Consider the following 18525-nt stretch of genomic DNA (forward strand, 5'->3'; position numbering starts at 1 on the left):
TAACATCCTCAAAAATGGACGCCTTCTTGTAACACATATTAGCCATTTGGTTGGAAATTGTTTAAATCAGTAAGTGCAACTCCTAATAAACACACTGCATTGTAAAATAACCAGAAAACACACAAATTCCTTGACGCATGTGGGTATCTTGCCTATTGTGTCCAAATTTCCTCCACAACATTAGTCAGGTAATCAGACTAATGTTAGAGGTGGAGGGAAATATAATGATATATATCGATATCACGTAAAAAAAATTGTAGTATAAAATACTGTGATAGAAAATGTTATCCATGTCGCCCACCCTAGGCTGCATACAAAGCCCTGACTGGCCAATTGTTTCTCTAACCCTGGAGAAATGGCCACCAGCACCGTGAACTGCTGGACAGTTAGAGGTGTGGGGCCAAGCTACTGTAACCTCTTCTTTCCAACATCCAAGAACAACACAAACACTGTTTTTGTCTCGACATGGGCAATAATGAACTCTCAAACAAAACTGTACAATTAGATCGGACACATTAGTCTGATTTGCCCGATCTTCACTTTTCTGGAGAAAGCTGGAGTTCAAAAGCTAAAGACATCGAAGGAACTTTCCTGAGTAGGCCCTGAATCTCTGGGGCTTAACGTTCCAGAGACCTTCAATCAAATAGGCCTATTTGATTCTAAAAAAATAAAAAACATTTTGCGTGAAGTGTAATTTCAATGTAATGATACATACATTTTTGCTGTTGCCAACTGCACTGAATTTAGACAGATTCAACTGCCTATTTTCCAGATAACAATGTCGTCAGATTGGAAGTTGTTTTGATTCTACCATAACTTTTATGGTATTGTGCTGCCTATCACAGGTCGATTAGAGGTTAAAATGGGCTAAAAGGGGAAGACACTTGAGATTACCACCATCTTTCTCCCTGTCTTACCTCCCCTCTGTCATTCTGCCTCTACATCACACACATACATATGCACAAGGGCAAAACGAGGTGATCTGTCCCACCAGGTCCACATGGTACTTTACACTCTGCCAGCATAATGACATAGCATGGGTTCTCTCCATAGCCAGCGTCTGTCCATCAGCTTCCCCAGAGTGAGGCGTTTAAAATGGATCTGGGTCACAGTGGGATCCCCTCTGTCCACCCGCTGGAACCTGGAAGCATTCAATTCATTTGTGACAGAGCCGGCTGCATTACTAAAGCCAATGCAAGTGACACACTTTACTGTCAGTGAGAGCTGCTGCATTATGTATTAACACTTAGCAGGTATCTTCTTTTCCATATATTTCACATAGTGCTGAGCTCTGTCAGCTGGATTTGGGATGTCAATGCCTCAGTGTGAATGATAAAACTGATATGTACAAGAAGAGGAAGAAATGCATAGACTTTTGCTCCACTTTCTCAGTTACCTCTGGTTTTACTGCAGTAGCATTATTAGTCTCAAGTGCTGAAAGTACTCCCCAAAATACTACACTATGTTCCTCCTTGGGTAACATTTGTAACATATATTAAATGTTTACAATGTCTTGTAAAATTGTTAGTGATGTGTGCCTATTTCAATGGTTTGGGCTATGATATAGGCCCCTATTTCCATTTAAAGTTCTAATGTGTAAAATTTAGGTAGATCTATTGGCAGAATATGCAATACAATATAAAGTATGTTCATTAGTGGATATTCACCCAAAAATAAGAACCGATGTGTTTTCGTTACCTTAAAATGAGCCCTTTACATCCACAGAGGGAGCAGGTCCACTTTCACGTTAGGGTTAGGTAGATTCGTGGCCACCCTAGGTTCTTTTACACACTTGAGGAGAGGGGTATTTAGGTGGTTGCTATCTGTAAGCTCACTGCTTGATGGCACTAAATCCTACACACTGGACTTTTAACATATATCTTAATGTAATTTTTTAAATGTGCTGTGTAAAGACCCTTTACTCTCTCAGCATGACAGTGCCACCGTATACAAAGCCAGGTCCATAAAGAAATGTTTTTCTGGGTGTCCTGCTGACTGAATACTTAAGGCTCATACAACATACTCACCTTTGTTGCAGGTCATACCCTCTCTTTTACCTGTTCCTGTCTGCCCTCTACAGGCAACTGTTAATAAAGGTGAATATTAAAAACAACAACAAAAATACTTTTCCCAGGTTTGTGTGGAGGAACTTGACGTTGTTCTTAGGGATAAACTGGAACACAAACTGCAAGCCAGGCCTCATCTTCCAACATCAGTGTCGGACCTCACTAATGCTCTTGTTGCTCAATGGGAGCAAACCCCCTGCAGCCAGGTTCCAACATCTACCTGAAATCCAAACCTGACACCAGAAGAAGGGAAGCTGTTATAGCAACAGAGATACCTTTTTGGAATGAATGTTTATTAATCACAAATGGCTGTTCTGGTGTCCACATACTTCTATACACAGTATAGGTTTATTATGTTCCTATGTGATTTCCATGTCAAATATTTTCATATCCATATTGTTCATTCAAACATACTCAGAATATCTGCACATGTCAAGTATTTGTAGAAGGTGCAAATGGAGAGTGACAAACAATAGAAACAGACTGCATCCATCCACGGCTGTTGCAACAGACTGTAGTTTATTGCAACATTGGTGCCCTCAATTTCATTGACTAACGTGTCATCCTGCTTGGCTTGAGTGGAAGAAGACGCCTAAATAAATCAGGATTCTGGTATCTGTGACTTTAGGTTCCGCATGATGGATTTGAATTTTGGTGTAATTTTCCTGTCTTGCTAGTTATAAGAACAAAGAAATATGAATTTAAGCATCAGACTGCCCTCAAATAATTTTCTAAAATGAATCTACTTACACCTGTAACTGATCACGTCCTCTTTAGCTGTTCATTGCAGTTTACTTTAGGACACAAACTCACATTTTCAGGCATTTTGCTGCAGTTTTCAGATGACACTGTTCACCACTGACCAAACTGAACTGAAGCATGTAATAACCTCTTGCTTTGTGTTATGTGATTGCTCACTTTCCTGGGGCTGATTCATGCCTCGCTACATCATCGAGTGCTGGGACCAGACTCTTCTGTGAAATTCACCCTCACCATGAAAAAAAATAGAAAATATATATATAATATAATTATTTTTACAATGTGTGCTCAGTTTAGTGCCACAACACTAGCAAGACATCTCACAGAAAGGGCATAACTGGATTACATGAATGTAAACCCTGAACTGGAGAGTACCTCAATGAAATATCATACTTGCAGGGTGATAAAGATAAAGACTGACCCTTGGTTAAGAACTCCGGTGCATTTTAATGTGTGGAATTTATGTTGCAGATGGTTTCTCTGGCGTGGAAGAAAAAATGGTTTCTGCAATTACACAGATAGTAAAAGGTTGTTATTTACTTGGGTGCAAAACTGCTTTCATTTCAGATTCATGGCAGGGTAATTTCGCTAAGCTTTCTGTAGCTGCTATAATTGGTCCCTTGTTCAAACCTGTGTGATTGGAAAGCAGATCACAGTTGCCGGAAGAACGGACCAAAGATTTGTTTTCTAATTATGGTACACAGCTACTTGAAACCATTTAACTGTAGCCTTTACATTCCTTCTTCTCCTGAACTTAATATCAATTTCAAATAAACAAGAAATTCCAACACCACATTTAAATCTGTGAGATTATTATTTAAATACTTGCTCAGATCTGAGAAAAAGTCAAATAACATCTGTCAGAAATGTCACATCCAGCCGCTGGTAAAGCATCATTATTGAAATGCAGGCACTGATCTTTAGCAAAACCAGAACACAACCCCTCTATTTTCAGTTCAAAGCTTGCTCAAGAGCCCTTATATGTAGTTTTACGCCATCATGGCTTTGTTTTTATTGTCAATAACATTCTTATAGGATGATAGATGAACATATTTAAATGTAAATAAGGTACAATCACATATCCATGTCTTGTATTCACTGTTGTTGAGAAACACCTGGTGTAATTTAATAAAGGGAATGTTTTCACTCTGAAATTATTTGAACTCACATTGCTGCTCAGTGATGGAGGTCTCAGAAGATGTTGCTTCTTTAACCACTCAAACAACACATAACGATATTAGTGCAACATCAAATGACTCACTTACAGCAAAGATAGATCACCATGGTAGCATGGTAGCTGCTTCCATGTTCTTGTATAAAGAGGCTGTAATCAATCATTTTGGCAAAGCAACACTGTGGACTGTCAAACAGAAGAAACACTCACAGTCCCATAACTGAGCCATGACAGTTTACTGCTCTCTTGAGATGCACTGACAAATCAAAGCTCTTATATCTGGTGGGGATACAGCAAACAATGACTGGACTTGGATGTCGACTGATACTCTGTTGAACAGGATGATTTGTCAGACAGCTTGTGGTGCTGAACTCACAAAGGGTCAGTTCTCCAAATCCCAAAACACATTTTTCAGTATCTAGCTAATCCACAATATGTGAAGATTATTAAGGCAAGACAGAGACAAACGGGCTAATACAAAGTGGTTGCATAACATGTTAAACAAGTAGACTGTAGACTTACGCCACGCTAGCAAGCTCTGTGAGGCTGTACAGAAAACGTCAGCATGCTAACATGGTCACACTGACAATGTTAACATGTTGATGTTAGCATGTATAACGCTCACAATTTTTACCATCTTAGATTAACATGGAAGCATACTAACAATGGTAGAAGTATTTAGATCCTTTACTTAAGTGAAAGTATCAAGTCCTGCATTGCTTTACTAAGTAAAAGTACACAAGTATTATTAGCAAAATATATTAAACTATAGCCTACTAAGTATCAAAACCAGAAGTACTCAAAGTGTAGAAAATGCTTATATATTAAATTATTGGATTATTATTACTGATGCAGTAATGTAGTGCAGTGCAATGCTTAAGGAGCATTTTGTTGTTGTAGCTGGTCTAGGTGGAACTAATTGTATATCATATTTATGATGTTGGGTTGTTTAATCGTTGAAACGCTGCCTCATAAACTCATCATATGTTTTGATTGTAAAATGCTTTTATTAAACATACAATATTTCCCCCTGAACTGTAGTGGAGTAGAAGTATGATGAAATGAAAATACTCAAGTATAGTTGAACATATTTACCTTATACATAGTCAAGCACAGTACTTAAATAAGGAAGTGTACTTAGTTACATTCCATCACTGCATGCTAATAATTGCTAAGTACCTTAGCAGCTATTTGGTCACAAACAATGTACTGGGCAAATAAACATTTTGACCTGATGGTGGCTTGGTACTTTAAAGTCAGGATCACCAAATGTAATTCATCTTGAGGGAAACACATTTTACAACAATTCTTAAAGGCCATGCTCATAGAATGACCAAAAAATTCTATAATTAAGTATAGTATAAGACAATTTATAAATAATTTATTAATCATTAACAGTTTAGAACAATTAATTTTTTTTAAATAAGACAGCAGAAATAAATAAAAAGGTAGTTGAGGATGATACTGAATAAGTCAAAGGCGGTGGAGAACTAAAACAGTTAAACCTGAGGCGAGTGTTATCTTGTGTAAGATTGTTTCAGCTCCAAATGCTGCTTCTCCAAGTTTAGTTTGGACTGAACAGTTCAGAGACTCTTACTGGATGACCTGGAAAGCTGAAATGGATTATATGAAAAAGACAGTCAGAAACGTAGAGATTTATAGACCAGTAGAAGGTGGGGATACCATTACAATAGTCCAATTGTTGGACTATTGCAGAGGAAATCTCAAAAACTGAACTGAAACTAACCACATGGCTAGCCACAAAGGTCAAGAGGGAAAATATGATTTTTGGTGATTCGATTGAACTGACCCTTTAACATCAAGGGTAATGACTAAACATATCTAACGACTCTTCAACCTAACATGTTGAAATGAACTCTTTGTTCTTCTTACAATAGGAAACCATCACCACGACTACCAGCACAGCCACCTGGATCTGACTGCGCTCACACCTAAGCTAGGTAAGAAAACACATTAATGTAGTATAGTCCTTAATTGGAGACAGACAATCACTGTGTAATACTGAAATGAAAATGTAATGCATACTGGGAAAAATAACCAGCAAAACCTCACCATGCTGCATCTTTTCAATGCTAAAATAAAGTTCTACGTAAGTTACACTGACTTTAAAAAAACAGATGATTGACCTGACATGACGTTCCAAAATAATATGCATTATTATCTGTCTCTAAATTAAAGTAAGCCAAACAATTCTTGCGATAGACTATTTCCAATTTCAAGGACAAAAGTATATCTCTCACGGGGAAATTAAAATCTGAGGAACTGATAAAGAAGTCCTCGGAGAAAATGAAAGCAGAAAGTGTATGATAATCAAAGTATCATCTGTGCAGTTATTGAAAGCCCAATTACTGTTACTGAATCCCATCTATTTTTCAAAATGTGATTTTCCGTGGAAGGAGAGCAGCTTTTAGTGTGGACTTATTGAATGCCCCTGCATCTAAACGGCAATGAAATGAAACACAATGTAATTCAAGAGGTATTCGGGCCTTGCTTGTTACATAAGGTCGATGTTTTGTGTCAGTGTTTTCAGGTTAAAGCTGAGAGATCATCAATGAGTCCTTATACAAACTTTTCCACCATTAGTGGAGCGCTGCAGTCCACATTCTGCCTGTGCTTGTCTGCCTCTTAAAAAGGACGGCCTTTTCATTGGGAAAATGGGTTTCAAAAGTACTTTTGAAGTCTATATAGCTTCTGACGATGATCGTCGCTGTTCTGCCTAATTCAGGGGTAGCTGGTTTGATCTTTGTGTTAACTCTTCGCAACATCCTTGCAATACAGGCTTTGACCATGGTCCACCTCTACCATGGGAGGTTTGGTTGAAACATTTTGTGCGCATTGATTGTTATTGATCCTTTCTTTCTCACTTGGATTTGTTAGCCCACAGACAAATGAGATACGGTAAGTAATACACATACACATGGTGATTATGTGTATTTTTTTCTTCACCTTTTCTTCCACATATATCATATAGAGATAAAAATTCTTTACATGACACTGGGGGTCATTGTGTATTCTCCTTTCTGGTTTTTTTTGATTGCTTGTGTATTTTTTGCAGTCACTAAACTTCATGCCGCTGCATTACAATCCATGACCTTTAGCCCAATCTCAAAATCTTTTCTTCACGCATTATTTTTCCTGTTTCACTCCAACTAACCGGCTCTATCTTCCTCCCACACACACACACACACGCCAACACTCTCTTTTTTCAACTCAGTGAATGTCTCCCTTCTACACCATATGCTCCTTGGTGTTGTGTGTCCCTGTCCTCCTTGCTGCAGTAGTTGCCCCGTCCTATTTTTAAATCCAGCACCAGAGTCCCTCCCCGTATCCCAGCCCTCCCCACCCGCTGCGCCACCTGACCCATGACTGGGCGTCCCAAATACTGAAGCCACAGGAGCTCCGCACAGTGCAGGGAGCCGTAATGGTGCCACACACATCACTGATACCAGAAACAGAACTGCTAAAGGCCTTTCACAATGAACCAAGTGTCACTTGAGCTGCTTAGACGCAGATGCAGTTTTCATTTGGCTCAAAATGTGAGAAGGCAAAGAAGCACAGATTTGTACATTTTATTGATGCCACAACTCATCAACATTCAGTACACAATAATCTTAAAATGCCCTTGAAATACCAGACTCCCTTCAAAATTCAGTAAGTTTACTGTAGATTGCCTTTTTAATCACTTTATCCCAGTGTATTATTTCTTCTTTTAACTTTTTTGTATATAGTGTATCCAAAAAGACCCCTGTATCACCTACATGTTGTTGACATGGCTCTGTTATTCACAGATGCCTCCTGGTGGATGTTGGTGCACAAAATGGCCTATTCCTTAAAGTGTGCTCAGACTGACACCAAATTTTACTTCTGAGAACATACACATTAATGTCTCTGCAGAGCAGAGTGCTATAAGTAACTGTAGGTTGCAGAGGTTTGCAAAGGGGCCAACATGCACACCTAGTGTTGGGCATTGCAACTGAACATGGATATAACCAATATTTATCCAAGAAGGTTATTAAAGAAAACAGCTATGTGAACAACAAGTATTTGAATTAGTCATAGCACGTAATATACAAAGTCATTCTCAACTAACTAGCTACAGCTTAATCAAGCATCTGTTCGGTCAGTGCATTGGACATTCACTTCACATTTGATCTGAACACACCTTTAGATGACAGTGCAGATGGTATGGGTATGTGGCTCCCTGCCTGCAGCCATGACTTTAAAACCCCCAAAAGCTTTCATTCATTTCGGAGAAAAAGGGTTAAGAAAAATCTGTTTTACATCTCAAAATGCAACCAGCCTTTTTTAGCCACTTTAGACCTCCATAATCTCCAACAAAGGGTCAACAGGTCACCCAAAATCTTTCCCTATCCACACTTCCCACTACATCACACCTTGCCTTCTTTATCTGCCTTTCTGCCTCCCTTTCTCTCCTCCAGTAAAGACTCCCAGTGTATTTCCCATCTCTTTGACTGTCACTTCACACTGACTGCACCGCACCGCTTCCTTCCCTGTCCCCTGTAGAGAGACCCCAGCGGATGAACAACATCCTGACCTCAGCCACGGAGCCCTACGACCTGTCCCTCTCCAGATCCTTCCAGAACCTCAGCCATCTGCCGCCCTCCTACGAGCTGGCCCTCAAGTCTGACTTAAGTAAATACTCCTCCTCCCTCCACAGATTAAGTAGGTGGTCCTTCATTTGTCCTTGGTCGCCTTGGTCTGCCTGATGCACTAAAAAAAGACAGGGAATGACGTCACCCTCATGCCCTGTGCATTAAAGGGTCGCCACATTCAGCACGTCTGGCCTGATGAAACATCTAAATGTCCATTACAGAGACATGTATCATGATAAGTATCTCCAGATGTTTAGTGGCTCATCATGCAGATAGTCCTCTCACTTTTTCACCTTTTTAGGGATATAAACTTCTTAAAATGCATGACAACGCGCTAGAACCTCCATACGCATTCCCATCGACTCATCTATCGGCCCATGGACTGACATCTAATTGGCGTGTAATTTGGCTCCATCTGCAGCCCATGTCATGTTGCTAATGTCTCTTAATGACATATTAAAAGAGACATTTTTTTTGCAGCTGAATGACTTCTATAGGCCAACAAGATGGCGCTTTAATATCTCAGCAATGCTACAGTTCATTATCTTCGCTGTGACATTTTAAAACATGTTTTGAATGTGGCTTTTGAATGCCTGATAGGAAGTCAGTGTTTCCAGTTTAAGTTTATGTTGAAAATTACTCCAAAACAAAGTTCAGAACAGACTTTCCGACAATGAAGATTATCTGTATACAGGGGACAGCATTATATGGAGGTAGGACATTTACCAATACAGTGGTGAGTTTGTGATCCAGCATGGTACTCTGGTTACAAGACTGAGGGTCCTCTCACACATAACCTTTACCAAACAACTTTACTGACACCACAAAATAGACCAACCGCAGGATTTCAGGATATTGGATGTGTGATTTAAGCATGAATCAAAACCTAAACCATAACATGTACTGCATGTACGACATCACTATATGAATGCAAAGGTTTTCCCTGAGTTACAAAGAGTTAGACCAGTTTTCTTGTGTTTGTGACTACACAGTAACTATCAAACTACCCCCCCAGTGTAATACTTTCTCTTTTTTTATCCTATTGCTATTATTCATATACTAAAAGCCAAATTGCAGTTGCAATGCTCATAACTACCATATGATAAGAAAAATTTCCACATTTCCACAAAAAACGTCCACATGGATCCATATACTGTAGTGCTGCAGGATGATATCATCATCAATCAGTGAATTCATTGCGTCTCCTGTCAGTCCATATGACTTCATGTTTACTTCTCTTGGTTTTTTTCTTCCATGTGTGAAAACACATACTTTTTTTACATCACAATTGCATATATGCAGGTTTTTAAACACAGCTATACCCGCTAACAACAGGCGAGAGACTCCTTTCACATTGTTAGTAAGGTTTGCCTTTTCTGTTTTTCTCTGATGTGTCACGCTTGACGTCACAACCATGCCGGAAAACAGGGTTAGTAAACAGTAGAAAGCAGCATCAAGGCCAGTGAAAGATAGGTGGCAGGTGGAGAAAATGGAGGTAGTGGAGGAATTGGAGAGCAAAATAGGAAACAAGGACACAAGTTGATTTGAAAATAAATTGAACAAAAGGAAGAAGAAGAATCTTTTAAGCGATTCTAGTCATAAGAAGAAAGAGGAGACGTTGTTGATGGTAGCTGTGACACAAACGGAAGTTTGTAGGAGGAAAACTTGGAGATGTACGGTCGGTCAGGAACAAGAAGCGGGGTGGTTATCATTGAGTGTGTGTCAAAGCGTCAGAGAGATAAAGCCCTGAAGATTCATGTATTTGGAGAGTATAGTAGTTAGACTTGCTTCCCACTCAGATCAGAAATAAAAAAGAAAGGAGTGGTAAGTGGCGTGTCATTGTCTGTGGAGGTAGAGTAATTTTGGTATATTGAAGATGTGTGTGATGCAAGAAGATTCGGAAAAGGGGAGAAGGAGGAAAGTCATCCGGTGTGTTTGACCTTTAAGGGGGGGGGGGGGATTACCAGAAAGGGTATTTCTTGATTGTGTGTGTTACAGGTAGTGATGTGCGATACCACTTATTTCCTATACGATCCAATACCAAGTAATACCCAGGCTGGTATTGCCGATACCGATACTTTTTTAATGTATCTTGTTTAATGTGACCTCCCTCTCCCTTTTCTGTATTTATGAGAGAAATAAGGAGTAGGCTGTAGCCTTACCAATACAAAATAATAGCTGCATAATTAACAAGACATCAAACTACTGTCATATTCTTTAATTATAATGAAAATATCCTGCTCAGAACTGCTGCTTCATAACATCATCCTATTATTTTGACTTAATCTCAGATGTTTAGCGAAGTTTGTGGTGTTGCCAAAGTATTTCACTGTCTTTGCACACACATCGCACACAGCGTCAATATTACCTTCAAAGCTACAACACAGCCAGACGTAACTGTTTTTACAGTCAGCCAGAGTAAGTATTCAATCTCGGGAAATGTAAAGGGCTGCAGTGGCTCACTTCACATCACAGAGCCGTAGCGCAAGCATGACTTTGACAGGCGGAAGGAAAAGTAGTTCCTATCATCCTAGTAGTTAGACCATCCTGGTGACAGTAAGATACCTATGATAAAACACACACTCACTCCAAATTACTGAGTTTATACATGGATCCTTTTATATGAGTATCAATCCTGGAGCAGGAAACGTTGGTATCAGAAATAGATACATTAGGATCAATCCACACATCACTAGTTACAGGGTGAGGCCAAATCAGAGAGCTCGTCTCAGATGTTTCTGCTGTCAGGAATATGAATATGTTGCTGCAGTTTGTATAGGAGCCATAAGATGTGGCAAGAATAACTGCCATGTGGAGGAGTGCAAAGAAGAGAAGGAGCAAGCAAAGTGCAATGCACTGCGGGGGAAATCACTGTACGGGGGTCAGCACAGTGTTCAAAAAGAATTAAGGGAATAGAATCGAAAAAGATCGGAGCAGGAAAAGCATTATCATACGCTGAGGCTGCTCAGAGAATGGAAAGAAACAATAAACTTGTGCCAGTGAATAAGGAGCAAGAGCAGAAAAGGAATTGAGATGATTAGAGTATCTGTATGGACAAGAATTGCCATGGTTGTAAATTTTGCAGTTGAAACAAAGTGTTAATCTGAAACGATTATTATGATGTTTGTATGCCTTGAAAGACAACGCAGGGCGGGTATAAAGTCACAGGCAAATACTACAGAAACAAATGGATGAGATGTTTATAGACATCCTCAGATAGAAACGGATAAAAGAGCCATGGCAGAAAAGGGGCGAATATTGGCGTGTCCATCCGGGCGTCATGTTGTCATCACTGACGATCGGAGCTGGAACCCATAAATACCCGGGAATACTGTAGAGTCATTTGACCCTGGAGTGAATGTCGTAAGTGAAGAAATGCAATTTGTCATTTTGGCAAGGTATTTGCATGAAGTGTTGTATGAAGGGTAACCTTCCTTTGGTACAGAATGGGCATGATTTAGAAAAAATAAATTCGTTTTTGGGATATTCAAGATTAGATTTAATTGGTAAAATGAGGACTGAAGTTAGTAAAAAGCAGCTTGTAGATGGTTAATAGATGCCGTAGGCCTGATGTATCCTGTATCCTGGTTTGCAGTATAATGGAGTGAAAACACAGATAGTGTTAATTCTGAATCAACACCAATGCCAAATCTTTTACCTGAATGTTCTGTTCTGTCAGATAATACCAAGATGTATCAAAAGCAGAACTTGCGGTGTATTTATCTCTCCTCCAGCTGATGTACAGCTCTAGATGATTTTGCAAACGTGGTTCAAACAGAATCTTTAAAGTACCAGGAACAAAAATATTATTTTTAGTTGACTACTTACACTTCAGATCCTCCACTTGAGACGTATCCATTTTTCATGCGTCAGCTTTTGAGATGAACCACTTTCAGATGAGCTTCAAATTTTGAATGAGAGTGATGAGATCCTCAAATAGGGACGTTTTCTCTCAACTGAGCGCGAAAATTCCTTTTAAATTGGTGAACTAAACGAAGGGCAGATATTTCTCCCAGTCTTCTGTCTCTTCTTTCAGATTTCTTTTCTTGCACTCAAGTAAACAGACATTGAATAAGATCAGTGTGTCTGCAGTTTAACACCACAGCAACACCACAGTAAATGGTAACAAAACACATTCATCTATCCATCCAAGAAAGTGTACACATAGCTCAATATATAACTAGGATGCCAATCGAGTGATTCAAGTATACAGTGTAAACATTTGTTGACAGTAAATCTTTCTAGAAACATTTAGCCTTTAGCCTCAACAAGCTATTCTGGGTTTACTCTGAAGTGCCAGTGAAAACATTGCAGAGCCCTTTATCCCTATACAGAGTATTTATGCTGTACGTTTTCTTCAAAGCATTTTTTGCAGGAATGAATTCAATGCACAGCAGATTTTCGCATTGTTATGCATTGGTACAAAACACATGGGAATGCACCATTCACCTTAAGAGAAGATACACTGAGAGAAAGTCATTTAAATGTGTCATCAGTCCATTTCTGGTGGCATGTTTTTCTATTACGCAATAGAAAAACATGCATGGGTGCAATCTCCTTTCAGTGCACTCAAAATTCTTTTATACGTTTGCCTTTTCTCTCCCTTATCAACTCGAGGCTTTGCTCTTATCTCGCTGGAGCCTTGTACACACAGAAAATCGCAGAGATGAATCACGCTGAACTACAAAGCGCTTTTCGAATTTGAGACAGGAGCCCTCCAGAATTTGTCAAACAAGCAAGCAAAGTCCCTTGAAGAAAGCCCTTCCACTCAAAGACAAAAAAATTAATTGTAGGTTCAAGCATGAGTGAGGTCTTTGGAAACAAGCCTAAAAGTAATGTGATTAGTTGCTATTTTAATTAAACCATCCGGAGAGACGATGACAAAATTAAATTAGTGTGGTTTATTTGCAATTTTAAATGACGTGTGTGTCTGTCTGTGTGCGTGTGTGTGTGTGTGTGTGTGCACGTCTGTCTGTGTGTGTGATTCCTCTTCCATCTTGCACATCCTTCAGTGATGTCATCGAGGCAGAGATTGAGGACGCTGCCCTAAAGTAACCTGCTCAGCTCCTTCAAGGAGGCCACAAAAAGGAGGAGAAACAAATCTTGTTTGGCTCTGTTTCTTTCACCACAATCACCCTAAAAGGGATCAAAACACCTTTTAGAACAAACATGCCATCCTAAATCTTCCAGAAAAGAAAAAACTCAAAGGATATTGCTGCATTTCCTCCTTTAATTTCTCCTCTCCTGCTCGGAACCTCTCTAAAGATCACTTTATAATTGATGTTCCACCAGTTTCACGAGTATCAGTGCATTATATGATTACGGGCTTCTGTGATCAATAGCTGTCACATAAATACACTGGCTGTATTGAATCTAATCTAGCAGAGTGGGAGCTGGGGTTTAATTAGCCGTTGTTAGCAATTTCCTGTGTTTGTAGCTCCACTCCACATTTGGGACCCTTTAGCCTCTCGCAATCATGTTAATTGTAAAGTGTTGCATTTTATCAGAGCCGTAGAGATTATATGCATTGCCCCTTTTAAATCATTTCACTCACTTAAAGTGTAAACAGTGTAACAAGTGTGCGCTCATAAAAGGCAAGTCTTAAATCGAATGGAAGTTCCAGGGGAAGAAATGCATTTGTAGTTGGCATTTTTGAGGTGGCTCTTTTACATGAAAAGACTTGCAGCAGCACAATAAGCATAATCCTTCCCTTTCCTGTTAAGCTTTTATTTTGAAGAAAATGCAGTGGATGTACAAACTTCACTAAGCTATTAATTTGAAACATTTGCAGTTTTATTGACAGTAACTTAAATGTTTTTTAAAGGAAGCGAATGGTAATGAATGGTAACAGTATTTCTGTTACAGTAAGAGGGGCGTGTGTTTAGTATTTACTTGAGTCACAATCACCATAGTTCTTGACTTGGTCTTTATTTGTTCCTGTCAGCAACATCACTGGCTATCATCTAACACTCGCCATTTATTTGAGTATTCATGTATGGATTCTCATTGTTATAGCAGGACATAAAAAAATCCCTGCCACATTAAAACTTATCCCTGCCACATTAAAACTTTAGTCTATAATCACAACAGAACTACTGGATACTTGAATTTGACCTATTAATGGAGCTACTAGCTGCGTCTTTTTGATTGTCTGTATACTTGTAGCCTCTGGTTGACATTTTCTGCCATAATGTCACATCTAAACCCACCCTTCAGGGAAAAATGCTGAAGCACATCGCCACAGGCCAAAGTTGGGCCTCTTTCATTAGGAATGCACAGAGCAGTGGACATGAAACCCCTCATGGAGGGACAATAAGGTGACCTTCTGCATCCAGGCATGACATCTCTCCCAGAGAGCCGAGCATCCAGACAAACAATTCCCATCATCTCTCTTCTCCACCACTCGGTCAAGCGTGGTATGGTCCTAAAACGACCGTTCGACCTCTTTGTTCTGCAATAATTAACTACTGCAAAGGTAACAGCCCCTCAGCCTCAACTGGTAGCATCCCCCTGTGTGCAAGCGTTTCCATGAACAAGTCTGCTGAGAGCTGATTGCCTGTGGTCTGTGGTTAATACAGCTGTAAATGACTTTACTGTTAGGAGCATGAGTGCACCTAGCGAAAAGACTGACCTGCTTTCTGGCAGAGGAATTAAACGACTGGTTGCCCGGCACAACCAGCTTGTGAACTGTTATTGTGGCATACTGATGGGCCACACTGAAGGACAACTACACTGATGAGAGTCTGGTGTTGTTCCGTTTTCATGCAGGAAAAGGAGAAAACAGTTCAAAACAGTTCTCCAACTACTGTGTTGATAATCATCATCACTTCATCCCTTCAACAGCAGCCAGAAGGTGTAGGACAGATATAATGGAGAAAAATTTGTCTCATTTTACTCCCTAATGCTTTTTTAACCACTCTTGTTCAGTCAGTATGTTTGTTAGATTTTGATGTTGTCTGAGTCCACACAACCACATGTACAAGGGGAAACTTGTGTTGTGCCCAATGAGTGTTGTGCCCAATGAGCTGCCTCCCCCCAGCTGGGTATCAAGTCGTGAGGTTGGCTGGAGATCTTTTCTGAAAGCTTTAAAGAATGTGTGTGCGACCAGAAACAGGGAAAGGAAAAAGAAGTAGTGAACTTCTGAGTTTTCTACTCTTTACCCTCATCTGGGGGAGGGTGTTTAAACAGAGCATTAAAAAAAATCTGTCCAAAACCTTCCAGTGGTCTGAAGGCCTGCTGCAAGAAAGTGATTTGCGAGCACTGCTTACACTCAGATTTCAAATCATTTTCACACATTGGTAGTTGAAAATTGCATATAAATTTGGAAGTCCTACAGGGCTCTTGCATGCACACGCATTCCTTGCAAGAATTGTATTTGTTTTGATTAGAGAAATTTGTCAGAAATTACAGGAAAGGAAATTATCTTATGCTGATAATTGCAACTTGCATATGTTGCATATTTAGTGAAATGGACCCATGGTTCACCAAGTGTCCATCAGAATGTATTCTGTCAGTACAGTTGTGAGTGTACTTAAATGGCATTCTAGGAAATGTGGGAATCACGGCAGAGTAGAAAACCCATTCTAAAAGAGTTGTTACAACAAAATCCCAATACTCAATATTGTCTCTCTCTGATTACGTTTGTCTTCTTACTCCTCAGGTGATAAGGATGTAGATGAGTACTACACGAGGAAGCATCATCATCCTGATTTTGGTGGCCGGGGACCAACCCACATGGTGAAGCTGAATGCAGATCCCCAGCAGCATCAGCAACACCAGCAGCATCAGCATCAGCAGCGGCAGCGTCCCCGCCGAGTCCAGAGGGCCATGTCCCAGGACCATGTCCTGTCTCCTCCCAGGACACCGCGTCGAGGAGATTACGGCTTATCTTCGTATGGTGTCATGGCGGCCGCTGCATACAGCAGCAGTCGCCACCTGTCAGACGAGCAGCTACTGTCAGCCGACCGCCTCCACTCCCAGGATCCCTTGCTGTCCCCGGCGATGAGGCGTGACAAGTTCCGGGAGAAGGCGATGGCACGGGCAATGTCTCACGCCGACATGCTGCTGCCAATCACGCCTGTCATGGACCGCCACAAGATGACCAAGATGCACTCTCAACCCAGTGCCTCTAACGACTCCTACAACACGCTGACGGTCAACCATCAAGCGAGCACGTCAAAGAGGCAGGCGTTTGCCTCACGACGAACACACACGGTGGACCATCTACAGTACATTCCCGGCCACCACCACACATACCGCACTGCCAGTAAGAACGAGGTAACTGTTTAACCGCAGAATGGTCAGCTGAAGGGTTTCTGAGACACACCAATGACGTCAAAAGAAATCGCTCATATCAGCAAGTCTCCTAAGCAGAGGTGTTCTGTCCTCTTATTTAAACAACCTCCTACATTAAAACTCTTCCTGCTTTTTAGCACAAGCTTCCTGTGTCATCCAGATTTTGGGAAACTAGAAGCAACCCCGGCAAAGACACTTCTCTCTTAGAGCATCATAAGGGCTTTGCGCGTTGACACAAAGAGGGATCCTTCATGTTAGACGTTTGACAGCAAGAAGAAACTATTTTTTAAATTGGACATGAGACTGGAAGGGAATTGTATCAACTTTATAAATATATAAATATACTATATTTACTATTTGTATTTTCAGTCCTTGTTATAGCTTTAGAGATTCTCATTGACTGATGTAAGCACTTAAAGTGGTGCCTCTTAAAATTGTCCCATTTCAACGATGAAGTGGATTTATGGGTTAAAAAGCACAATTAATGAATTCCCTTTTTTTGTTTGGTTTATTTAACTCTTCTTCTTTGGAAAAAGGCCAGAACATATCAGCTTCTTAGTGAAAACAGAGGTTATTTCTGTTGCATATAATAGATAAGTGTAAATAGGCTATATTAGCAGCATTAAAACAAGAAAGCTGGCCCTTTGGCTATTATGTTTTGTTTTTCTTTCCACCTGGAATCTATCACGGATTCCCAATTAATAATTTTAGATAAGGCAAAGATCCCAAATTAATATTATTTCCACAGATGTCTGCAAAATATGTGGATGTAATATGTATATGGGGTATATTTTTCTCTTTTTTAACTGTGCTTGTAGCATAGAATGATTGTGTACGAAACAACCTTTCACCACTGTTAATTGGCAGCTTCAGTGTGCAGATGTAAATCCACAGGTGAAAATGGAACCTGATGGTTGTTAGAGTTAGCCAAATTTCTGTTAATACATTTCCTTGCTTTGTCGTCCACAACGATGACCCTCCCCCACCCACCCTGCTTAGGTAGTGATTGGCCGGCTGCTTCCATCTCTACATATCAGGTACTCTGTGTTGGAGCTGAGGAGCGAATAGGTCGGGTTTTGCGTCGATGTGTTGACTGAAACAATCAGTACTAAAAAGGACGTCATGATCGCTAGTCCATCAACTTAATTCAATTAAACTGTGAACTGTCTGTCCAGATGTTTTCATTAAAGCAATGCCTTATTGTATGGAATCCCATGTGCTCTTAATTGAACAATCATGCTTTTGTCACATTTCTCGTTGTCTTAGCTTTTTGTGTAATATTATTGATTATACTTTACCAGCAGTAAAAACCTGTACAAGATAGATACAGTGCATATACCTCAAAGATTAAATTCAATTGAGAGAGCCTCAAACTTTAAAAGGAAAGCGATCAGTACATGCTAGAAGGTATTTCTAGTGGCAATTTGTTATTCTAATCACATTACCTGAATTAGCTTTGTTTAATGTCTATGGGCTTATAAGTATACAGTGCTTTTGTTTTCAGCTGTTCAGTCAGATGTACTGGAGAATAGAGGTCTTCATGAGTTCACTTGGTTCCTAGTGATCAAGACACAGACCAGTACCAGAGTTGGACTGG

The 18525-nt window shown here is 40.0% G+C and overlaps 1 protein-coding gene across 1 annotated transcript; it reads left to right on the forward strand.

Annotated features, from left to right (window-relative positions):
- Positions 1-8547: 8547 nt before the first annotated feature.
- On the forward strand, positions 8548-17983 carry LOC119894644 (protein shisa-6). The gene is made up of 2 exons (XM_038707310.1): positions 8548-8673; positions 16294-17983. The coding sequence occupies exons 1-2, from the start codon at positions 8559-8561 to the stop codon at positions 16920-16922; spliced, it is 744 nt and encodes a 247-aa protein (XP_038563238.1). The 5' UTR covers positions 8548-8558; the 3' UTR covers positions 16923-17983.
- The last annotated feature ends 542 nt before the right edge of the window (positions 17984-18525 follow it).

The sequence above is a fragment of the Micropterus salmoides genome, unplaced genomic scaffold, assembly GCF_014851395.1.
Source record: "Micropterus salmoides isolate LMB-PRFRI ecotype aquatic unplaced genomic scaffold, ASM1485139v1 Ms_hic_scaffold_10, whole genome shotgun sequence".
Lineage (NCBI taxonomy): Eukaryota > Metazoa > Chordata > Actinopteri > Centrarchiformes > Centrarchidae > Micropterus > Micropterus salmoides.

Bases quoted from the DNA above. Each gene is read 5' to 3' on its own strand.
- LOC119894644 (XM_038707310.1), top strand. From the start codon at position 8,559: ATGAACAACATCCTGACCTCAGCCACGGAGCCCTACGACCTGTCCCTC. The intron at 8,674-16,293 runs GTAAATACTCCT...CTTACTCCTCAG, and splicing joins GGCCCTCAAGTCTGACTTAA to GTGATAAGGATGTAGATGAG.